Source organism: Lichenostomus cassidix, chromosome 28 (assembly GCF_008360975.1).
Source record: "Lichenostomus cassidix isolate B80296 chromosome 28, HeHo_3.0, whole genome shotgun sequence".
NCBI classification, from domain to species: Eukaryota; Metazoa; Chordata; class Aves; order Passeriformes; family Meliphagidae; genus Lichenostomus; species Lichenostomus cassidix.
Window position 1 is genome coordinate 1,078,649 of NC_139508.1, and position 24,477 is coordinate 1,103,125.

At 56.5% G+C, this 24,477-nt stretch overlaps 1 protein-coding gene across 7 annotated transcripts in view; it reads right to left on the minus strand.

Annotated features, from left to right (window-relative positions):
* Positions 1-1,847: 1,847 nt before the first annotated feature.
* The window catches only part of NRTN (neurturin), a 50,418-nt gene continuing 27,788 nt past the window's right edge, over positions 1,848-24,477 (minus strand). For 5 of the 7 annotated variants that reach the window (XM_085040341.1, XM_085040342.1, XM_085040344.1 and 2 more), the window contains 2 exons: positions 3,838-4,096; positions 1,848-2,788 (listed from right to left, as the gene is read on the minus strand). In XM_085040341.1, coding sequence (XP_084896467.1) covers positions 2,340-2,788; positions 3,838-4,069 — 681 coding nt within the window. In that variant the 5' untranslated portion in view covers positions 4,070-4,096 and the 3' untranslated portion in view covers positions 1,848-2,339. Of the gene's footprint in view, positions 2,789-3,837; positions 4,156-14,471; positions 14,790-24,477 lie in introns of those variants that run through there. The other 2 variants (XM_085040345.1, XM_085040339.1) reach the window with 2 other exon arrangements.

A 24,477-nucleotide genomic window follows, 5' to 3' on the forward strand; every position in this document is an offset into this window, starting at 1 on the left:
TTCTGAGCTGGATTTACACTGGGAATGGGGGGTTTGGCAATGGGAGATGTCCCAGCTGAGCCCCAACCCTGCTGCTCCCATGTCCTCTCATCTTCCTGCTGCTCCCACCACCACCCTGCAGAGAGGAGATCCCTCGGGCCAGGTGGCTGCCAATCAAGGCACCCTAAATCCCTGGATTCTGCCAAAAAATGTCCCAAACCAGGGTGCAACCTCTCCCTGTGAACAGAGGCAGCTCCTGCTCCAAATCCTCCTCCAGGCGCCAGGTCCTGCTCTGCTCCCACAACTCCTTCCCTGCCTTCATTGCTCTGCTTCCATTTCTTTTTTTTTACTGCAACAAAACGAATTTCAGTTTTATAGCAGCGAGCCCTGGAAAGCACCCAAGCCCTTGAGAGGACAGTTATTATTATTATTATCATTATTATTATTAGATTTGGGTGCTTTTTTTTCTCAAACTCGAGTGAGCCGCTTATCCACCACGAGCCCGGCGAGGCTCCCGCTGCCCATCTGCCGTTCCCTTCCTCCAGCTGATTATTTTGGGTCACTTTTCCCATTTCCAGCCAAAAACCAGGGCTGCAAGCTCACACCTTGGTTCGGGAGCTGCACCTGCAGAGTGGAGTTTATCCTCTCTCTGTTCCCATTTCCCAGGGCAGGTTTCACACCCCAAACCCACGGCTGCCTCCTGCCTCTCCCAAAATGCAGGGAAAACTCCATGTTACAGAGTCCAGGCTGCCTTCCCGGGACGCCAGCCCTGCTGAGGGATGGTGTTTATATTCCTCCACTACATCCTGGCTCCACTCAGCCAAGAGCTGCGTTTGGATAAAAAGCAAAGAAAAAAAATCCCCACCAGCCTGGCCCTGTGTGGAGGTCGGGAATGTGGCTGGCCACACTCTGGAGATGCTGTCCCATCCCATCCCATCCCATCCCATCCCATCCCAACCTGCTCAAACCCCAAATCCTGCACCGCTGGGATCACCAGCACAGCCCTCCTCCTCCTCCTCCTCCTCGGGATGAAGGCACACTGGGATTTTCCCCCGTTCAGGGGTGGCACACAGAGTGTTTTCCCTCACGTTGGTTAATGCCCAGGACATGACACCAATATTCTCCTTCTGTTTATGATTTGCTTTTTCTGGGAAGGGAGCCAAGGGGAGAAAACCCATCAATCCCAGGCAGCAAATCGAGCCTGCCCAGGGAATGTGAGAGGCTGTGGGCTCATTTATTTCCCCGCAGAGTAAACAGCAGTGACACTGCTGTAAATGCGAGCAGAGCCAAGGCCAGGCCTGAGCCTCCTCTCCTGCAGGATTCCAGCCCTGACCAGGGGATGGGGGATACACCCGGGAGAGCTGGGGGGATTTTGGGAGACCAAAACCAGGGATGCTCCTGCCCATGCCGCTCTGCTGGTGGCCTGCAGAGGTTGTGTCACCTCCCTGGAGGTGGCCAAGCTCCAGCCCAGCTGCCCGAGGCAGGGCGCAGGAGGTTAATCCAGTTACTTCAGCTTATCCCGAGTTTTAAGAAGCAAAGCCCCAGGGCTGCAGGAATGAGACGACAGCAAAAGGGGTATGAGCCAGAGGGAGTCAGAGCCACTCACAAAGCACTGCTGCTGCTTCTGTGCCCCCAAACACGGGGATTTTGGGGGGTTGAGTGTCCCCCAGCAGAGCAGGGTGGTCACAAATCCCGGGAAACTCCAAAGCTACAGAGAGAAGGACTGAGCTCTCACCCTGGGGCAGCACAGGGCACCTGCAGCTGCCTGACACACCCCAAACCTGTAACACACCCCAAAACACACCCGAGTGTGATACACACCCCAATACACACTCTCAGTGTGCAGCTCACCCCAAATCACACCCAAGTGTGCAGCACAGCCCAAATCACACCCGAGTGTGCTGCACACCCTGTCTGATACCACACAGCACCAGCACCACTCACAACACGCCCTGCACTCCATCACACCCCAGCCTGTGCCACACCCGTGTGCCACACCCTGACACGGAACCCCTGGCACATGTGGGTCCCCCCATGCCAGGGACACCTGCCCTGCACTACCCACCATGTGGGTAGCACAGCCCGTGACACATGTGACACGTGTGACACGCATGACACACAGTGCAGCTGGTGCACACTGAGGGCTGGACACACCCTGCACACGCTGCACACCCACTGTCACCTCGGCAGCGCTGGCAGGGACCCCCCGAGCCACCCACGGAGGTGACACCAGCCTCGAGCAGCCATCACCGCTCCAGCCACCTCCGCCACAGCACCAGCCACTTCTCTAGTCCTCGGTGGCACCGAGCCTCTCCTCCTCCATCACGGTCCCCGTGCCACACGCAGCCGGGGTGGCCCCGTCACACGCAGCCACACTCCTTGGCCGACAGCTCGTTGACGGTGTAGTAGCGATTGTAGGCGTCCAGGAAGGACACGTCGTCGTCGTAAGCCAGCGGCCTGCAGCACGGCCTGGCCCTGATCTTCTCCTTGCGGATCTTCCTGCGGCTCCGCATGGACTTGAGCGAGAGGTCGTAGCTGCGCACGGCAGCCTCGCAGGTGCCGCTGCAGTAGCGGAACAGAACCGTCTCGTCCGACTCGTAGCCCAGCCCCAGCTCGCTGACGCTGACCTCCAGCTCGCGCAGCTCGCAGGGTTTGTGGCGAGCTCTGGCGCGCTTCCTGCGGCTGCCGGCGCGCGGGAACAGCGGCAGCTCGTGTCCTCCCGAGTTCATGGCCTGCCGGTAACGCTCCACCAGCGCCGCGATCAGCTGCCGCAGCTCCCCCTCCGTGTAGCTCTCCAGCAAGGCGCTGTCTGCAAGAGGAGGGAATGGGGTTAGGGGTGTGCGGGTGGCTGGGGTGGGGGGATGGCCGGTGGGATGGAGGTGGCCTGAGGTGGGAGATCCTCTGGGGATGAGGGTCCTGGGATCCTCCAGGATGGAGGAACTCGGGGTGGGTGGGTGAGCCCTGAGATGGAGATGCCCTGGGGTAGGTGGATGTCCACCCAGATGGAGATTCCCTGGGGTGGAAAGATATCCACCAGGATGGAGATTCCATGGGGTGGAAAGATATCCACCAGGAAGAAGAAGGTTCCTTGGGGTGGATGACTCCCACGATGGAGATTGCCTGGAGTGGGTTAACCTCCACCTGGATGGAGGTCTACCTGGGATGGGAGATCCTCCATGGATGAGGATCTCAGGATCCTCCGGGATGGAGGTCCTTGGGGCAGGTGGATTTGGGGAGAAACACCAATAAATTCCACATTAGCACTGTTTCACTATGGCCTGAGGGCCCCAAGACCCTAAAGGCTACACCCAAAACCCACAAACTGTGCCCAGCCGCCTCTGGCAACATCCACATCCCTTTGTTCCAACCCTAAATCCAGGGTTGTTCCAGCTCAGCTCCGTGGGAGGCACAGGAAAGACAGAGGAAAGCATGATTTGACAGCTTGTCATCCATTTCCAAATTTCCACCCAAAAAAAGCAGTTCCTCCGGTTTGGAATCAAAACAAACACGTGGGGATTTCCAGCCCTCAGGGAGCACCAGGGGAGCTGCTGCTGTGCCCTCCTCTTCAGCTCCCGTTTGACATTTTCCATTTGTAAAAAATAGCACGGAACTTAAAAAAGTTACCAAAAAAAAAGACGTTTGGAGGGAAAAATAAAAGCAGCTTCTTTGCAGTAAATGAGTAACAAACTTCTCTCTCTGTGGAGAGCTGCTGCGTTCACACCAAGGTCTGGCACCCAGAGCCCCCAAGTTTTTCTTCAAATCCTCCTAAATGGGATGTTGGGGTGCAGGAGAGGGCAGGGAGTGACCCCGCAGGGATTTGGGGGGACAGTGACCCCGGGCTGGAGGAGCAGAGCTTACACTGGGCCAGCAGAGAGCCGCGGCGTTGCAGGGCCCTTGGGGATCTCCGCCGAGCCGCCGGCAGCGAGGAGGAGGAGGAGGAGGAAGAGGAGGAGGAGGAATCCCGTGAAGAAGGTGAGGAAGGCAAGGGGCTGAACTCCTGGCTCCCGCTGAACATGTCTCTACAAACCAAAATGGATAACACGGAACTGAGGAGCATCGATGCAATGGCTGCAAACTTCCATACCTTCATCTTAGAGCAAGTCAGAACATTGGAACTCTGCAAAACAGGCAAAACAAACATCCTTAATGCACCTTAATGCGTCCTTCATGCACACCTTGCACCCCACAGCTCCTGCCCTCCATCCCTCCCACCCTCCCCACGGCTCGGGATGTGGGGATTCTCCCCATGGGATCACCCCTTGGCTCCAGCTCCTCCCCTCCCAACACCAGCCCGGTGCTGAGATGGGGAAACTGAGGCACGAGGGATGTGCTGGAGTGGGAGATTGGCCACGGAAAAGGGGGTTTGGGGCTGGAGGTGGCAGGGGGGGCGAGGTGACAGCAATGGGGACGAGGTGGAGGAGGATGGAGGATGATGGAAAATGTTGGAGGATGGATTGAAGATGATGAAGGAGGATGGAGGATGATGGAGGAAGATGGAAGAGGATGGAAGATGATGGAGGAGGATGGGGATGTTTGGTGTGTTCACATTCATGTTCATTATCACGACAGGACAGAGTGGGAACGGTGATGGGACACAGGGAATGGCTTCCCACTGCCAGAGGGCAGGAGTGGATGGGATTTTGGGAAGGAATTCCTCCCTGTGAGGGTGCTGAAGCTGTGGAATGGAACTCCCAGAGAAGCTGTGGCTGCCCCTGGATCCCTAGAAGTGTCCAAGGCCAGGTTGGACAGGGCTTGGAGCAACCTGGGACAGTGGAAGGTGTCCCTGCCCATGGCAAGGGGTGGGAATGGATATTGAAGTTCCCATTCTGGGATTCCATGACAATACCAAGCCTTAAGTTCAGATTTTGCTCTGGAAACAAGAGCAGGAGCAGGGAACAGGCACTGAAAACTCCCTGGCACCCAAACCCTTCCCAGCAAGGCATCAGGATCAGTGCAGGACCAAGGAAATCCCAGTTTGTTCCCAGACAGGTTCCAAAACCCCTGGAAATTAAGGATTTGGGAAGAACCAGCAGCCCCAGGGGAGGGGGTTGGCAGGAAAGGACACTTAGGTCGACTCTCCAGGAGGACAAACAGCTTTTAACAGATTTTTTTGGGGTTTTTTGGGGGTGAATTCCACGGTGAACAATTCCATGGGATCACACCAAACCCTGAGCTGAACCTTCACCATCCAGAGGGGCTCAACCCTCTTTGTCCTGCTCTGGGGAGGAAAAGGAGCAGGGCTGTGACACTCGATCCCCCACCTGAGAAAGGGCCTCTGGCTTCTTCCAGGCCCATAAAATTTTAGGAGAGCAGTTCCAGTCCCATAAAACAGCCTCCCATTCCGGCAGCCAGAAATTCTGGCCCCCACCCACTCGCCTGTGACCTTTCAAAAGGCTCAAATCCCAGCTCCAGTGCGGAAAACAATAACAACAAAGTTATTTCCAGGCCTTGCCGTTGGTTTCTTTTCTCCAAAAAAGCCCCAAGCCGCCCAGACCAGCCCCGTCCAACCTGGCCTTGGACACTCCCAGGGATGTCGGCGTTTCCACTTGTTTTTCCTGATAAATCAAAAATCCAGCAATTCCATCCCCACAGACGTTTTTCGCCCACAAAAAATGGAGCATTTGGGGTTCTCTGAAATCCCTCACTTTTCACGCTCTTGTTTTTTCCCACTGCTCTTGTTTTCCAGCCCCACTCCCAGTTTTTCCAGCACACTCTTGGGATTTGTTTCCGATATCCACCAACTCCTTAAAGCTCCCGGAGTCATGAGATGAGGGAGGAAAAGCGAATTTTTTTTTTCCCCCTAAATCCTCCTCACTGAAGGGTTGAAAAAGGAGAAGCCAAAACTTTCAGTGCCGATGCTTCAAAGCAGAGCACCCAAAAAGACATTATATCGTAAGTGCGCCATAAATTTCCCGTCGATTCATGTTTCCGGGCATTGATTCATTATTTTCCAGAGCTCAGCCTCAAGAATGGATGAAGCCACGGTGTGGCCGAGGGATTTTTGGCAACACAAAACACTTGGAAAGACGGAGGCCTTGGGACATCAGAGAGAGCTTCCACCTGCCACACTCTGTTTATTTGAGGGCCTTACATGGGAGCCAAGCGGCTTTGAAATCGCGGCTCCTCATGACTCATCCCGCAGGAATTAAACAATTTCCATCCAGGCAGCAGCTCTGGAGTTTGCTCCTCCAGCAGCAGCTCCGGCTCAACGCCTGGTCCTGTGCACAGGATGGGCCTGGATTGTCCTGGAGGGAGAGACTGGTCCCAAAACTTCCTCAGACCTTCCCCAAAATGTCCTCAGATTTTCCCCAAAACTCCCTCAGACCATAAGAAAAACTCCCTCAGATTTCCCCCAAAACTTCCTCAGACCTTCCCCAAAATGTCCTCAGATTTTCCCCAAAACTCCCTCAAACCGTAAGAAAAACTCCCTCAGATTTCCCCCAAAACTTCTTCAGATTTTCCCCAAATCTCCCTCAGACCATAGGAAAAGCTCCCTCAGACTGTCCCCAAAACTTCTTCAGATTTCCCCCAAAAACTTCCTCAGACTTTTCCCAAAGTGAGGGAACAGAGAGGGAGATGGGATGGGGAGAGGGAGATGGGATGGGGAGAGGGAGATGGGGTGGGGAGAGGGAGATGGGATGGGGAGAGGGAGGAAGGAGCTCCAGCATTCCCAGAGCCCCAGGGCTGCGCCGTTCCCACGCTGCCATGACATTTATGTTTGGGCTGAATTATGGCAGGTTTGGTTTACATCTCTCCCAACAGCTGGAGAGCAAAAAACCCACCCCAAACCCCCTCAACGTGGTGAAAATAATAATGAGAAGCATCCCTCACTGAGGCTGTGGGAGGTGGATGGATGAGCCAAGTGCATCCCATGGTGTCAGGGGCAATGCTAGGGGTGGCAGCTCCAGGAGAAGGAAGCCTGGAGAAGTTCCATCCAACAGAGCAGCTCTTGTGGTGTCCTCATCCACATTCCTAGAATTTCATGGAATGATGGAATGGCTGGGTTGGGTTGGAAGGGACCTTAAAGCTCATCCAGTGCCACCCTGCCATGGCAGGGACACCTCCCACTGTCCCAGGGTGCTCCAAGCCCTGTCCAACCTGGTTGAAATTTCCCCCCATTTCAGATTTGGCAGAGCCAAACCAGCTCCAAGGGCTGAGGGCTGGAGGTGGCACCAGGACAAGGCAGGAATTTTGGGATATCAGCTCCATATCCACATCCTGGACACAGAAGGGCATCACCTCTGGAATGAGCAGGCACAGAACCCCCAGAGCCCCCTCAGCACAGGCAGACCCATCCTGAGGAGGAGATGTGCTGTGATCCTGAGCTGGGAAAGCCCAGGGTGCCAATGGGAATGGAGCAAATCCTGCCCGAGAGGGCTCTGGGAGCTCTTCCAGGAGGAACAACAGCACAGGAGAGGAAAATCCCAGTTTGAGACAGGGCCGAGGGGCACCTTGAGCCATCCCTGCCTGGCAGGGACAGCATCCTGTGCTGTCCATTCCCCCGAGATGGAAACCCAGCACCAGTACAGCCCCAGTGCCCCCCAACCCAGAGACCCCTCCGGCCGCACCCTCGAGTCTCTCCCCACGCCCTGGACCCATTTTGGGGCTGGATTTGTGCAAGGAATCCTCAGGACAGAGCCCGGGGTGCTGCTGAGCCGTCTCACCGTGTCCCGTGCCTCCCTCGGGCTCGCCGTTCCCTCCATCCCCCCGCACGGCTGCGACCCGCCGGCATCAATCCGTGCCCCGGGAAGCTGCGCCGCAGCCTTTGATTCCTTCCCCGGAGGTCTCGCGTGGGCTTTCATGTCATTAATTAACGCATCCGCAGCGGGCGCCCGGCGGGGAGGAATCCCGCTGGATGCCGAGCCGAGCGCGGGGATTTCCGCCGCTGGGACCAGTCTGGGACCAGTTCAGTCCCAGTTCAGTCCCAGTTCAGTCCCAGTTCAGCCCCGGCTGGGTTTAGCTCGTCCAGAGCTGCTTCCCCTCCAGCCTCGGCTTCCCTCGGTTCCCCCATCGCCGTCCCCGGGACACGCCGGAGGCTGGGAATGCGGCTGCAATATAAATCAGCAGGAAATAAAAGATGGTTTGATGCCGCACAGCTCCCGCAGTGCCACCCAGCCCGGCTCGGGGACACCCGCGGTGTCTGTGCAGAGCCTGGGGACACCTGGCCGAGAGCTGCCCCGCCACCCGCAGCTCTGAGAAACATCATTACAGCCGCACGTTTCGGGGAGATTTATTCCTCTTACAGCTAAAAAGCAGCTAAAGCGTTTAAAAGTCCTTGCGGGGTGGACATGGGCGGTGTGGTCTGAGCCTGGGATCCCAGTTTGTGGTCCCAGTTTGAGGTCCCAGTTCGAGGTCCCAGTTTGCGGTCCCAGCCCAGTGTCCCCACCGACGCCGACAAGGTGTGACAGCTCCGCCAAGGTCACCACGGCTGCAGCAACCCAGAAACCTCCCTAAGCCGATTCCGCCAGGTCTAAGCAGCAGCAAGAGCCGCCCTTTATGGGAAGAGGTGAGTAATTAGAGATTAATTGCTGATAAAATCCCTCGCGGTGCTGCCCGGCGCCGCAGCGGGAGCGGAGCGTGGCTCGATGTAACACCGAAACGGGAATGAGGAGGGAATATCTGCAGGAAAACTCCCTGTTTGCTGAAGGGCAGAGAAAATCAAAATATATCTCTGAAATCCCACCAAATTCGGGATGGTTTGTGCAGCCATGGAAGAAATTAGGGATAGAAAACACCAATCAAGGACTCCCCACCCACTGCTGAGCGCCCTTGGGTGCTGCTGTGACGACCTCCTGCACCCCTGATGCTGCTTTTCCAGCCTAAATTTTCCCTCTCGTGCCAAAACCTGAATGTCAATTATTTTTGAATCCGGAGCGACGCTCCCACTCCCCGGAATCCCCCCGGAATTAATAACCCTCCCGATGCCAAAAAGGGGCGGTTTGTCAGAGGAAACTAATTACTGTGGCTTGTTTGAACAATCCCAGTGCCTCGGGAAAGAGGGTTAAAAGCTCAGATTTTGGCAGCGAGACGGAGCCCAGGCCCCAGATGTGCTTTGCTCTGGGCCCGTTTCGACACCGCTGGTATCTGAGAGCTGCCACGGCGGCGCTGGGGGCAAAATCTCCCTTTTTCCCAAGAAAGGAAAAGTCGTCGGTGGGATCAAGGGGAGAAAAATACCCCAGAGGCAGGAGGGCTGCCGTGACAGCGTCACCTCCCACAGCACAGCGTGGCCACTTTCCCCTTGCCTGTTTTGTAGGGTTTTTCTCCTTCGTGGATTCCCCAAACCCCTTGGGGGGACGGGGTGATGTTATTGTTCTGCTGAGTGCCTCAGTTTCCCCTTTGGAAAAACACCCAGGAAGCACCATGAAGGACTCCAGGCATTAACTCCTGATTTTCCCAGGGTTCCACCTCTGCCTTTTCCACGTGTCTCAGGTGTGCTGGCGCGATCCCTTCGGCTGTCAAATTGGTAATTCCCACCCTCATCCCCAGGGAAACAGATCCAGGAAGGAGCGGTGGGGTCGGGGAGCTCCATCCCTGCGGGATGAGCATCCATCCACCTGCATCCCACAGCAGCATCCCGAGCGAGCAGCACGGGTGATGCCGGTGCCTCCTCCGGCACGGAGATGGGAATTCCCCCGTTATTCCCGGGATCCATCCCGGATTCCCGGCTGCACAGAAGGAGCTGGTTTGTCCCGGCGCCCGCCGGGGATTAGGGCGCTTTGCTGAGGGCACCGAGACCTGAGCGAGGTTTGCAAATCCAATTTGCGCTAAAACCCTTCCAGTGGGTTTTGGCCGGAGCGCGGACTGGGATCCCATTAGGATTTACTGTCCGACTCCAGCGGCAACTGCCAACATATTGAACCACTTAGTGCTGCTCCGGAGCGAGCAGATGAGGAATTCCGCCCGGGGCAGCAGCGGCAGAGCACTGGGAATGGGGATTTAGCCGGAGGGAGTTCAGAACCGGGAGATGCTGGGGAGAAAGGGAGCTGGAGGTGATGGGAAGAGCTGATAAAATCCCTCAGGAAGAGTCTCCGAAGGGCAGCAGGTCAGGTCAGCTGGACATCTGCACATGGAGATGCTGATCCCGTGGAGATGGACACATCCCTGAGCTCTGTCCCTGCAGGGAAAACCTGCTGGGATCCCTCAGGGACCTTCCGCTGGGAAGAGCCACACGGTCTCCAAAAAAGCAGTTTTCCCTCCACTCCAAAAAAGCAGTTTTCCCTCTGCTCCCAGCCAGGACAAGGTGTGCAGGGAGAGCTGTGGCCACACTGCCCTTCCCACCCCACTGCCATCTCCCACGGCTCCAGGTCAGACCCGGCCAAGCTGTGGGTAAAAGATTGGGATCGTTTCTCCTGCTGCCATAAAAACACTGATTGCCATCGGAACACAGCCACCCAAATCCTGCCCACATTCCTGCAGAAGAGCTGCCACCAGCAGCGAGGGGAGGGCAGGTGACACAGACAGGGACAATCTGCACCTTTGCTGCCTGTTTTCTGCCTTTTCCAGACCAGAGGATGCTCAGAGCAACAGGGAATTAAGGAAAGTGCTGCTGGAAGATCATGGCATGGCTGAAGAGCTCCGGAAAAAAGATGGATTGGGGCATTTCTCTCTTGCTGCCCGTGGGAATGGGGTTGGCAGCTGGTCCTGTGGGAATGGGAGACCTGCTCTTGGAGATGATGGAATCAGAGCATTCACACCACCCAAATTCCATCTGGATCCTTCCAACCTCTCCTTTTCCCCTCCCCAAACTCTCCTGGGTCCCAAACAGGTGGGATTTTCCCCCAGTTCAGGGCGATGCTGTCCATGCCCAGCCAAGCTCAGCAGAGCTTCACTGCCAGCAGCCACCTCCAGCGTCCTTCCCCACGTGCAGTGGCTCCAGAGCTGGCACTGTCCCTCCCCGATGGCTCCGAGGAGCTGCTAAGCCTCAAAAATGTGTTTTTAATAAGCCAACACCACTTAACAAAGCCAGCGGCTGCCCTGGGGAATCACAGGCGAGCTCTTCCTCGAGGAAGGACGGGATGGGTGTTCCCAACTGCGACCTTCAGGGTGAGGAGTTTTGGTTCATACCCGAGGTTTTGGGTGGTTTTGGGGTCCCCCTGTGCGGCACGAGGATACAGCATTGGTGGCTGTCTGGGGAAAGTTGCAGAGAGGGAAAAACCCAGGGAAAACCAAAAAGCCACTGCAGCAGCTCACTGGGAACGTTCCCTGCCTGTTCCTCCCAGCTTGGGGAACACAACCACTGGGATGGACCCCACAAGGATTTGGGATTTTGGCCTGCAGACCCTGCTCTGCTCCAAGGCAGCAGGACTGGGGGCTCTGCCCTCTGTCACTGTGCCTTCGGCCACCAGATGCCATCACCAAATCCCAGAGCCCTGGTGGGAGTGACAACAGAAGCAATAAACACACCCCGAGCTCCCAGGCAGCTCCTTCAGCCAAAACCAACATTATTAAAATCAAAAAGGCCCCACAAGCCACAGGGCTTGGTCAGCTCTGCATCGCTGCCATCGCCAGCAAGACCCAGACACAGCAATGATGGAGCAAAGTCGTTTTCTCCCTGGGAAGGACCAGGGCTGGGTTTACAACCACCTCTAAACCAGGCCAAGATTTAATTGAGGGATTCCTAAAAAGCCTGGAGCCACAAAAGCAGGACCCTGCTCCTGAATTAGCTCTGTTCTCAGTGTCTGGGAGAGCACCGGGATGCCATTCATCGCCCTGCCCCAAGCACCACAGGTCCCTGCGCTGCAAAAAAAGCTGCTGAAACGGAGCAAAATGCAACTCCTGCTTCGGATTATTGCAGCCTGGGAGTGATGCTAAAGGAGGAACTTCACCTCCTGGGATATCTCCTGCTGCGGGGTGGTTGAGTCCTCGGAGAGCTGCGAGAGCCGGGCAGGGCTGCCCTGCCTCCCTCCCCTCCAACACGGGGCTTGGAGGCAGTTCAAAGGGAACCTTTTTGAGGGAAAACAAATTAAATGTGGTTACATGCAAAGGGAAACACTCCAGAAAGCTGGCGCTGGCGCGAGTGGCATCGCCTGACACGGCGCTGATGCAGCCTTTGAGCAGCGGCAGGAGGAAACGCTTTTTGGAGAACAACGCGGTGGCAAAGAGATTGTTTCAATTTAGCTCTGGGCTGGTGAGCTACGAAGTGAGCCTGTTTTGGGTTTTGTGAGGGAGAAGTGAGGGGAATGGAGCTGCTCGTGGCATTTCCCTTCCCAGGGTGGCTGCAGAGGGGGAGGCTTTGCTCCGATGCACTCGGGATGCTCGAGAGCAATGCTGCACCACAGCTGGCACTGCCAGGAGGGAGCTTCTCCTCCTCCCCTTCAAGTTTCATGGGGCAACTCCACTCCAAACTGGGCAGTTCCTAGAAAAATCTGAATGGGATTTGTCCAGTCCAACCAGTTAACGGTGCTGGAGCAGATGGCTCAGCTTGACCGAGGGGCTGCACTCCTGGGATGCCCAACGACCCCAGGCAAGGTGGGAGCAAGGAAATCACCCCTGGCACAGGGGGAAAACCCTACACTTGTGAAACCCTCACCAGTAAAACCCACACCAGTAAAACCCTCACCAGTAAAACCCACACCAGTAAAACCCTCACCAGTAAAACCCTCACCAGTAAAACCCTCACCAGTAAAACCCACAATAGTAAAGCTCACACCAGTAAAACCCTCACCAGTAAAACCCTCACCAGTCTGACACTACTGCACCTCCTGATGGAACCCACACAGGGCAGCCTCCCCGTGCTGCACTGGGGACAGCCAAGGTGACACCTGCTCTGGCCACACGACCGGTTGAGCTGTTTTCAGAGCACGCGAGATGTACCTTGACCGCAAAAAGGGGATACTGCAAATATTCAATCCATCCCTGAAGACCCCCAAAGCGCATCCTGGAGCCCCCGCGCCCTGCACGGCCCGAGGGAGCTCCGGAGGGAGGTGGCAGAGTGTGATGTGATTCATGGCGGTGCCGTGGGAGGGCACCGAGTGCCACCAGAGCCGGGCCGGTGCCACCCGCCCTTGGCACGGCCACCCGGGGATGCCCACCCACCAAAACCTCGTGTCCCCCCGGCTCTGCCACCACAAACCGGACCAGCTCCCTTCATTTCCAGCCCACCCGCGAGGCCTGGAAGGTGCAAATCGCGGGGGAGCCTGGCCCTGGTGCCGCATCCTGCTGGGAAGTCGCTGCAGGCGAAGCGGGAGGGAAGCTCGGCATTCCCGGGATGCGCCACACCTCCCGTGCGCCTTCCAACGGCCAGGACGAGCTGGACCAGGGCTGAGCCAGCTCTCCGAGACCCAGCGCTGCTTAAAAACTTGGGATGTGGGAGCAGGAAAGGCTAATCCTTGTCCCCAGCCCCGGAGCTGCTGGGGATGGAGGCGCTGGACGGAGCCTGTGGTGACACGGAGGACACTCACAGCGGGGCACTGCCACAGCTCGGAGCAAATCCGAGGTGTCGCATCTGCAACCTGGAGCCAGCGCCGCAGCGGGCAGATTGGGGTCGGAACCAAAGGGTTAAACCCAAACCCAAGCGCTCACACCTCCTAAATTTTGGCACAGAGAAGCCACTTCCCTGCTCGGTTTCTCTGCCCTGTGCCAGGCAGAGGCTCGGCTGCTTCTGCCATCAAATCCAGCAGTACCACGGGAGGATGAATTTGGGATCCGCTGCGATCCCGGCTTTAGATCTGGGATGTCAGCACACATCCAGGACTCGCACGCCACTTCCAACAGGCAGCAGCCCCTTCCCCCGCCGGGATAAGCCGTGCCCTTCACGCAGCGCCTGATTGCGGATCGGCTCCCGGAGCGAGGATGGGATTTAAATCAGTGCTGGCTACAAGCTACCATATATGTGCAATAAAGACACCCGAGGTCTGCCTTGTTTTGTTAAAGCCTTCGGAGAGACCGCAGCGAGAGGGGGAAATTCCCTCCCTCGAGAATGGGGGGAAATTCACCCCCCAGCCCCTGCCGAGCTCTGGACATGGTCAGCACTGCGGCGCGGCCGGAGCCGGGAGAAGGTGACGGGGCTGGAGATGCCGGCTGGAGATCCTTCCGTTCCTTAAACTAATATTTAGACAGGACCCATCTCCTCCCTCCTGCGAGCGCTGCGCGCCCGGAGCCGTCCCGCGCCGTGTTTGTGTTCCTGCGTGGCGGGACGGGCTCCAAGTATGAAGCAAAGTCCTGCGGCGGCCGCACAGGCCGCCCCGACCCCGGGACGGTGCTGGGCACCGGGGCTGGGATCCCCCCGCTTCTCCCATCCCCCGGGGAGCCCGAAGGCTCCGGTTCTGCCCCGTTCGGCCGTGGCAGCATCCGATCCGCGGGGAGCGGGCGGCGGGGAATGAACAGCGGCGAAGCCCTGGGGCTGAGAGCGGGCACGGCGCGGGTCCCCCCGGGGGAAGGAGGCTCCACCGGGACCCCCGGAGCCGCAGCGCCGGCGCGGGGCAGGAGCGTCCCGGGCGCGGGCAGGTGTCCGGGGCAGGCGCTGCCGAGCCGGGGCCGCCCGCGGCGCTTACCTGGACGCCGGGCCGGTGCCGGTGCGCAGCGCTCAGCGGCGGCTCCGTGCCGGGGCCGGGGCACGCGTGGGGCCGGGGGTCGCCATGGGCGAGCGGCGCGGGTCTGGCGCGGGTCTGGCTCGGCTGGAGCGCGGCGGGGGGGCTCGGCCACCGCCTCCTCCCGCGCCGGGGGGCGGGTTTGGAGCCGGCCGGTTCCCCCGCCCCGCCCGGTCCCGAGCCGGGCTGCGCTCCGGTGCCGCTGCCGGTGCCGCTGCCCGCGTCGCCCCGGTGCCGCTGCCGCTGCCGCCCGCGCCCCGCAGCCAGGCGAGTCCGCGGCTCCCCCGGAGGAGGCACCGGCTGCTTCTCGCAGCGGAGCCGACGGGGCCGCCCGGCCCCGCCCCGGTCCCTCCCGGTGCCGCCCCGGTCCCTCCCGGTGCCGGTCCCGCCCCGCCCGGGCTCAGCCAGACGCGCCGACACTGCCCCGGTGCTACCAGCCCCAAGCCCCGGTTCTGCCCACGGCATCGCCCCGGTGCCCAAACCTCCCCTGGCAACGCTGCCCAACGCCCCCGGCCATGGGCACATCCTTTCCACGCTAATTGGGGTCGTTTTTCAGCCGCCCCTCGAGCCGGGCTGGGCACGCCGGGGCTGTCAGCAGCTTCCCGGCACAGCCATCGCTCCGTTTCCATCGGGGCTTTCCCCACACGCTGGGAGCACAACAGGGTCACCCCCTGGCATGGGACCGGCTGGAGATCGATGCCAGCCAGGAGAGACTGATACATGCACGGAATGAGTTGTCTGGAGATGGGGAGTGATTCTGTACTTTCTGTGTGAGAATCAAACTGTTTGATTGGATTCATGGAATCATTGAGTTTTTTAGGTTGGAAAAGCCCTCTCAGATTATCAGGTTAAGCCACTGCTCCACCCATGTCCCCAAGCCACTTCTGCACATCCTTTAAATCCCCAAAGGGTGGTGACTCCACCACTGCCCTGGACAATCCTTTCAGTGAAGAAATGGTCTTTAAGGCCACTTCCAACCCAACCTTCCGAGTCAAACCATTCCAGGATTCCATGCTTATGAGAGGCTCAGCTGAGCCGCCGATCCTGCAGCATCTCCCACTGCCATGCCATGTCTCCTGTGGCTTTGGCTCCTCTCCTCACTGTCCTGTCCAAGCAGAACTTCACCCTCCTGGAATTCAGGATGCTGCTTTGCATTGTGAGCGCTGGAGATGCTGAAGAGACCCCGCAAAAAAGGCAAATCTGGCCTTGGGAGGGGTGTGGGTGCCCCTTGAAATGAAGCCAGGCTGGGACAGACCTGCTTGGGGACATTTCCAGAGGCTGCTCCTGGCACGGGGACGTTCAGGGAGCCAATGGCTGAAGGAAACAGAGGGATCAGAGTTTAGAGAGGAGAGACCTAGCGCTCCCTAAATGCCTGGCTCCTTCCTTCTCCCATCTTCGCGGTGTTTGTTTTTGCAAGTATTAATATGCTGGGACTGTTTTCTTTAGCACACGTCGGGGCTGCAGGGGGTCATGGGGGCTCTGGGATCTGAGTGACCTCGGCCCAGCGGGACACCTTCCCAGGAGGGGTCCAGGGAGCCTGACTCGTGGTCCCCACGGCCCTGGGGGAGCCACAAAGACCCCTGGCCTGAGCCCCAGGGCGCTGCTGGTGGGGCAGTGGGTGCTGTGGCTCTTCTCTCTGGCGTGAGGAGGATTCACCCGGACGTGTCCAGCAGCTCTGGGACAGCACTGCAGGACCCCTCCTGCTCCACAGCCCCACGAGGGAACAGCTGTCCTGCCAAAAACCCCAGTAGCTGCTAAACAAACAACTTAATGCAAAGCAGCCTCGGTGGAGAAGGAGCAAACGTGCCCAAGGAAGCGTCGAAGCCATTAAGGAGCCGCAGCAAAGGCAGCACAGCCTGGTACAATTTGCATCTTTTGTTTTAATTAACGTTTCACTAATGACTTGTGTAACATGGCTGGTGATAGGCAGCTTCCATCTATCCCCTGGTGCTTGCTCAGAGCCCAGAATGTCAGCCTGCCTGGTTGTCATGGTGGGATTGTCGGGGTTGTCCTGACTCGATGATCCCGGCGGGATCCAGGGAATATTCCACGATTCCCTGCTGTCTCTAGCTGAGTGAGCATCAACACCAAAATCACAAAACCCAGAGTGTAACTGGGAGCCTCTGGCTCGTGGAGGAGGTTTGGGAGTCGCTCCTGTTTGGCTTGGCTGCCTCTCCTTGACCAGTCAAGCCACCCTTGATCCACGCGGATTTAAAGCGTCTCCAGGCTGGATGTTTGCAGGCTGATCCTGGAGATTCCCCTTTGCTCTCCCAGTGTTTTCTGCTCTCAGGCACTGTGCAGTGACATCTCGGACATCTTCCTTGTGCAGCATCCCAAAAAATCCCTGAAGAGCCCTGGATTCCCGTGATCCTGGCACGGGGAGGGATGAACTGCAGGCTGGTGGGACTCCCAACACTCAGGATGAGTGGGATTGGATGCAGCATCCAGAGGGGATGTTGTGAACCACCAGGATGGAGTGAGAAATTGGAACCAGGCGGAAAATCCATGGTACAGAATGTCACACACAAAATCCACGAGGAACAAGTGTCCGTAAACACTGAGGGGGAAAATCTAAGCAATTAAGTCATTTGAAAAGTCAAATAGCCCATGGACCCCACATTTGGACATGACAGATGAACGAAAACACAGACATTAAAAATTCCTGAAAACTAACAAAGGAACTATGATTAATTTCCCTCTGTTCCAGGGCAATCGCATTATATACACACAAAGGAGTCATAAAAATTCCAGGATGACGGAACAAAATCCTTACAAGAGCTCCACAGATAAAATACAACCATACTGGAGGGAGCTGGAATGGTGCAGGGAAGGAGCATGGCTGGGGTTGGCTCCTACACATCCCTTTGGATAAAAGACCTTTCCCAGAGGATGAGACCACGAGGTGACACCTGCTGAAAGTGCTGCTGGACATGGATGTTGTGTCCCAGCTGGAGAAGGGACAAATCCTTCTTGGGGACAGCAGCAGGTCCCTTGTGGCCCCTGCAAAGGGACACACGTGGGATGAGCTGGGCTTTGAGAAACCCCACGGAATTTGGGATGTTGATGCATCAGTGCCACAAACAAGGATGGTGCAAGGATGGGCAGGAAGGAGGCAGGGAAAAGACTCAACATCCTTCCCTGCCACGGCCAATTTCAAACTCCTGTTGAGTCCCAAGTGTCGGAACTGAGCATTTAGGAACGAGGGAAAATGAAGGGATAAAGTCAAATCGTTGCAGTCCAAGAGGCAGGCGGCTTCCTTCAGTTCAGAGGGAGATATTCCAAACCAAAACCACAAAGAAAATATCATTAGAAGAGGCCGCAGTGTTGCTTGGTGAGTTGTTCATTGGCTGTTTGTGGGATGTTTTTCATCAAATCCGGCTGTGGAGTCTGCAGAATTAATTAAGGAGGGGCTGAGCTGTGCCAGGGGTTTAGGGGCTGCCCCTGTGTGAGGAGAAAAACCCTCTGAGGTCAGCAAATCCCCACTGCAGCTCTGCATTTTGGGACAGGCAGCAGCCAGGGATGGAATCCTAATATCCCAACATCCCAAGGAATGCTGATCCCGAGCAATCCCATCCTCGCTGGAGACTCCAGCCCAGCCCGGGGCTGCTCATAATTCACTCCCCTCTGCTCGGCAGCCCCGAGCGGTGACCCGGCCATGGGGACGTCATTCCCACATCCTAATGGGCCGTGAAACTCCAGCGCGCTTGGGACAGCCGGAGTCCTGCCTGGGAAAAGCCGGAGGGGGAAAAAAAAATGTGGGGATTGTGGCAAAATGGTGAGAAATACCAAAAAAGCAAAGAGATGACAGGGTTTGAGGGAGGGATGGCGGAGGGAGTGGCACTGCCGGGTGTCCCCGCGCTGTCCCCGTGTCCCCGCCTGGCCCTGGCAGGTGATGGCAGCAGCCCTGCTCTGTGCTTTCCCCACTCCAAACCCCGATTTTCCAGCCAGGAGAGGTGTGGAAAACAAAAGATGCAAATTGTACCAACTCTTCCAGCCAGGAGAGGTGTGCCGGGCGAGAGCCATGGCAACTCTTACACAGAGCGTCAACAAAAATCAGCTAAATAATGGCTTTCTCCTTGAAATCCCCGGGGATGGGGGAGGCTCCGGGCCAGCTCTGCCGGCCATAAAAAACGTTTTAAAATTTTTCAGTGGATGCTGGAGCGGAGCTGAGGAGAGACCCTGCTCCAGCTCAGCCACAGCCCAGCCTGCCGGGAGCGAGGATGTCTGGGACAACACAAATCCGTGGATGTCCCATTCCCTGTCCTTGAGCTGCCTCATCCCCTCTGCATCAGCCTCAAAACAGCTGGATCTTGGAATCTGGCCTGGATAGGTGGGAGAAGGACACCTTGGATTAATCCTATTTTTTTGTTTGACGTACATATTAAAAAATTTCATTTTAAACCCAAATCCAGCCGTTTCCAAAAAAACCCTTTTTTTTTTTCCCTTTGATAATGGAAAAATTCAGCTCGAAGGCAGCTCTCTGAGCTGGATGGGAAATTCTCCTGTGGGGAACTGTCCTCCACCTTCCTCCCAGCAAAGACAACCCTCCCGCCTCGCCACTCAGCAGGGACTCAATTACACATATGAGGCTGACCCAGCAAAAAGAAGAGTTTGACACAAAATTGGGAAGCTGCCAAAAAATTCCTAATTGAAAGTGGTTCCTGCCGTGGGGTCTGCGCCCGGCGACCCCTCCTCTGTCACCGTGAGTTACGAGCGCGCTCCGGCTCGAAACGAGGCAGAGGAAATATTTTTATGAGCCTCTTTTCCTCCTGCCTTTTCCTCCTGCCTTTTTCCAGATCCATCTCTTTCCTTGGAGCGACACGACACGCTGGATCGTGAACAGATTAAAAGTTCAAGCTCTAATAAACTGAGTCCCCAAAAGCGAGTTTAGAGGAACAGATGGGATTTCCAGAATCGTGGATGTGTCCTGCACTTTCTCCCGCTGAGCTGGTCCTGATGGGATGTTTGGGATGGATTGGGATATGGAGATTTTGGGAGATTTTGGGGGGCTAGAGCCACGAGGGGCTGAGAGGAGTGAGGTGAGAAGAGAGGTGTTGTCACATCGCCGCTGCTCCCGTGGGATCTGTCCCAGCGTTGTCCCACACATCTGCATTTCTCCCTGTTCCACCTGAACCCCCAAATTCCGGGGATTTTGCCCCAGGCTGTGCTCCGGAGCTGTAACAGCCACTGTTCAGCATCCTGCCTGCTGCCGGGATATCTCCGCAGGGTCGTTTCACACCTCCTCGGGCGCCGAGGTCACGAACCAGATGTTCCCCATCAGCGGCACATCCAAGGACATTTTACACCGGATTTGAACAGCCAAATTGCCTTCATTTTCTCCGAGGCAAGTGATACTTGTTCTTGGAGCAGCGTTTGGCTGGGAGAGGGATGAATGCTGATGCTCAGGGAGGAGGATCCATGGAATACAGAGCAGAGCCTGCCTTCCTGAGAAGTGCTTTTTCCAAAAGAACCGCTGGCAGCTGGAGGTGCTAGCAGGAAGGAGGCTGACATCCAGGACACTCTGCTGACCCCCAGGACACTCTGCTGACCCCCAGGTGCCCAAACCCCTTCCACTGCCCACCCTGGCAGAGCAGGGATGCCCAGAGGGGCAGCTGAGCTCTCCTGATTCCACGAGGAATGTCCCAGCTGCTCGTGGGCTCCTTCTGGAAGTCTCCCATGGGGAACAATCCTTGTTCTGCCACCCACAACCAAGAGGGATTTGCTCTTCCAGCCTCATCCCTGTGCTGCAGCCACAGGAGAGCACGGATCTGTGACCCACAGGCACATCCAGGGGAAAAGAACTTTGGATAAAATCCTTGGGAACTGATGTCATTCCTCCTGGCAAAGCAGGGTGGGAGGACCCACCTGGGGGCTCAGGAGGGCTCAGCCCAGGAGCTCTGCTGTCTCCTCCCTCTCCATCCCATCCCAGCCAGGTAAAATCCTATTAAAAGCTGAACTTTGAGTGAGGCCATCCCACCTTATGGATCACATCCCGACTCCAGCTGAAGGTTTGCAGCTGGAGCTGCTGGCACAGTTCAGCTTCCGACTGCTGCCGGTGCAGGGAGAGCTGCTGGGGCTTCACTTCAAAGCTGTTTCGCCTTTTATAAAAACCTCTGCCACGGAAATGGGGATGCCTGGAACTTCCAGATGCCTGGCAGGGCTGCAGATAAAACATTTGGGTCGCTTGGCTGGCTGGGGGGTGAGGGAAGTATGGAAATTTGGTAACATATGGAAGCACCAGCCCAGAGCAGAGCCTTGACTGCTCACAGGGCTGGTTTTGCACCAGAGGGATGGGAAGGAGCTGGAGAGAAAGACCTGGAGCATCAGGATAGAGGAATTAGGGACATCTCCCATTATCCCAGGGTGCTCCAAGCCCTGTCCAGCCTGGCTTTGGACACTTCCAGGGATGCAGGGGCAGCCACAGCTTCTCTGGGCAGCCTGTGCCAGGGCTTTGCCACCCTCATTGTGCAAAGCTTCTTCCTCACATCCAACCTAACTGGGCCCTTGGAGGCACAGGAATGAGCTGCTCCCAGTCAACAGGAACACCAAACACAATGGATCCCCTGAAATCCCCCACAGGACCACAGCCAAAGCCAGCTGCCCTAAGGCCCCATCAGCAGGAGCTGTTCTCCCCCTCCTGAATGTGCCTCTGTTCCCAGCACAGCCTTCCCTGGAGCCCACGAATCCCAGCACAGCCAGCCCTGCCCAGGGTTGGCACAAAGAGTCCACGCCATTCCTGCTCCTGGGGTTTTGGAGATGTTTAGCAGCACTCTGGGAATGCTGGTGCTGGAGCAGGGATAGGTGAACATCCCCAGGGTCACCTCTGGAGGGGATTTACCCTCGTGATTCACCCTCTGGACACAATGCATTTTAATCCACACATTTCCACTAAAAAGGATCCACCCAGAAAGGCAACTGAAACCAGTAGGGAAAGTGATTTGCTCCATATTTATACCTCAAAAAAAAACAAGGGGATTTAAGATCCAGCCTTTTCTATCCCACTGGGCTGGCATCCACCTCCCTCTCCTGCCAGGCAGCCCTGCACACCAACTCCCCAGCCAATAAATCCTCTTCCTCATTAAACATTGCGGGTCTCAATTAATTAAATGAGCACAACAACCACGGTCCCTTCAGCAATTAGAGAAGTGGCTGAGTAATTAGATGGAATGTTAATTTAATTTCCAGGAGGGGGGAAGAAAAAGGAAGAAAGGAGAAGGAGCAAATGAGATTACGTTTGATGAGAGGGAAATCAAAAGTCACTTAATCATGGGGCAATTAAAGTTCCCCAAACTGTGCAGCTGGAAAACAAACCCTGGAAGGACAGGACCACCACTGTGTGTTGGGAATGATGCTCATCCAGGTGAAATTCCAGCAGAATCCATGCTCACATGGATTTGTGTAACACCCATCCCAGCCTGGCCTTGCCTTTTCCCTTCATTAGGGAGCAAGAAGGATATTGCCTTGCAAACAACAGCTTCATCCTGCCCATACCTCGGGATAATGCTCTTATCAGCCTCCCTCAGCTCGGGCAGATCCTCCTCTGCCAGGAGAAGCTGTGAAGGGAGAGCTCCCTGCAGCTCTGGGCCGCAGGGAAAGCAGGACTAGCATTGCAGGGCACGGGCAGCACGGTCACTCAGCGCTGCCAGGCCCCATCCTGGCAGGCTGGCTCCTCTCTGAGGGGTTTTTACATCCCTTTCTGGTTTAAATATTGCTTTCCAGGTGTTTGGGGCATCAACAGGTGCCAGGTTTCAGCCAGGACCTTCCCATGAGTGTGATGCCCAAAGCACATCCAAGGGTTTTCTCCAGGGATCATGGAAAATCTCCCTTTGGGCATAAAATGTGGGCAAGGGGGAATTTTCCACTTCATTCCCCAATCCCTCCGTATTATGGGGATATTCAGCACCAAATTGGCCTGAGATCTGCCCAAATCCCCCCAAATCTGGTGCTCTCAGAGGGGCTGGAGCCCCCCAACCCCTTTCCCTTGCCAGACCTGCCTTTCAGGGCGTGGGATCCACATTCCCAACCCTCTCCGTGCTCTGCCAGGCTCTGGGCACGATGAACTCAGCCTGAGCTCAGCTCCCCGTGGCCTCCTGCCTTATCCCAGCCCGCGGCAGGGTTTGCAGATAAAGGTAGGTTTTGTTGGGTTTAATTAGCGCTGGCGTGGCAGAGCTGCCGCCTGCCAAGGGCTGACAGGCAGCTTAATTAATCCGCTCACCGCTGTCACCGGGAGACGGGGAAACGGGGGGAGAGCCCTGGAGAGGAGCAGGGAGCCTCGGCAGCGCGGAAAAGCCGGTGGGGAGAGGGGATGGAGGGAGATGTTTTCTCCCTGATGATGTTTTTCCCCTTTCCCCCCCTCCCTGGCATCAAATCTCCTCCTGCTCCGGAGCTACGCTGATCTTCAAACGGGAGAATTCCTCGAGCTGCAGAGCTGGAGGATTCCAACCCTGCACCATGAAACCTGGAGGGACCATGGCAGGGGTTTTTGGGAGGGTGAATCAGGGAGTCAATGGCCCTGCAGCGCTTTGCAGATGCTCTGCCAGCACCACAAGGCTGATTTTATTCCAGCCAAGGCGTGTGAAATAAAGCAGAGCAGGAGTCTGGTGCGGGCAAAAACCCCAACGAATTCCACTCCCCACAACTCACTGGCTTTTAATTAGGATGCGCTGCGTTCACAGCAATCCAGGAAGGGGAAAAAGATCCTTATTTCCCACCAAACAGCTGGGCTGGAATGATCTAAGGCTGGAAGCAGGCAGTGAGTGGAGGTGGCAGGAGTTTGGAGCACTGGGCTGTCACTTGGGGACAGTGAGATGTCCCCAGATGTTTCCAGATGTTCCCAGCCTGGGCCATGGCACAGACAGGGTTTGCTGCTTCCCATGCCGATGGAGGCAGGTGTGCAGGAAGGATCGTTGGCTGGGCAGGTATGGACTTGCTCATGGAAACAGAGCATCAGGAGAGCTGGGAGTGAGCCTTGGGAAGGCTCAGGGGAGCAGCAGGGGTCAGGAAAAATAAAGGGAAACTGAGATGGATGGAGAGAAAATGGGAATCAAAAGAAAGAATGGCCAGCTGGGCTTTTAGCCTGGAAACCATGGAGTGAGGAGGAGGGATGGAGACATCACCATTCCCTTTTGCTCCACAGATCCCTCTCTGAAGATTATTCCTCATAATCCTGGGGACAGCAAGAGCCAGACCTCTGCTCCTGCCCTCCCAGGTCTCCTATCTCCACACCAGGTCCAAAAATCCCACCTGAATTTGGTGCTAACTCTCCCCATGCATCAGGAAAGCTCACGGAGAAGGTTGTCTCTGGGAATTCCAGTCACTCCCAAAACTTTGCTGGGACATATATAAAATCAGGGATGTGTCACACGAGCCAACACCATGTCAGGGATGAGACAGCTTAATTAAAAGTAAGTAAACAAACTGTATAAGCTGTGGATCTCCTAAGGGAGGTTTGGGTGGGATGGGATATTGGGAAGGAATTCCTCCCAGGGAGAGTGGGGAGGGCTGGGATGGAATTCCCACAGAAGCTGTGGCTGTCCCTGGATCCCTGGGAGTGTCCAAGGCCAGGCTGGAGCACCCTGGGACAGTAGAAGGTGTCCCTGCCCATGGCAGGGGATGGAATAGGATGAGCTTTAGAATCCCTTCCAACCCAAACCATCCCATGATTCCACGATATTCCACAAAACTCACAGATCCCTCCAGCAGATCCACTTGGATTCAAACACCCCAAAATGACATCTTTCCACTTTTTCCTAGGGAGAAGCCATCCTAGCTGTGCAGAACACACCCAGAAAACCCCACTCCCTTCTCCCCGGGCTGCTCCCGTGTCCCAGGGCAGGACACCGTAAAATTAATCATTTTCCCAAGTGTGTCCATCCTCCAGGAGCCCGGGGGCACACACGGGATGCTCTCCGGGGTTCTGCAGGGGTTGCATAATCCCCTCGTGCCCCCGGGATGCTGCTGCCCTTCATTG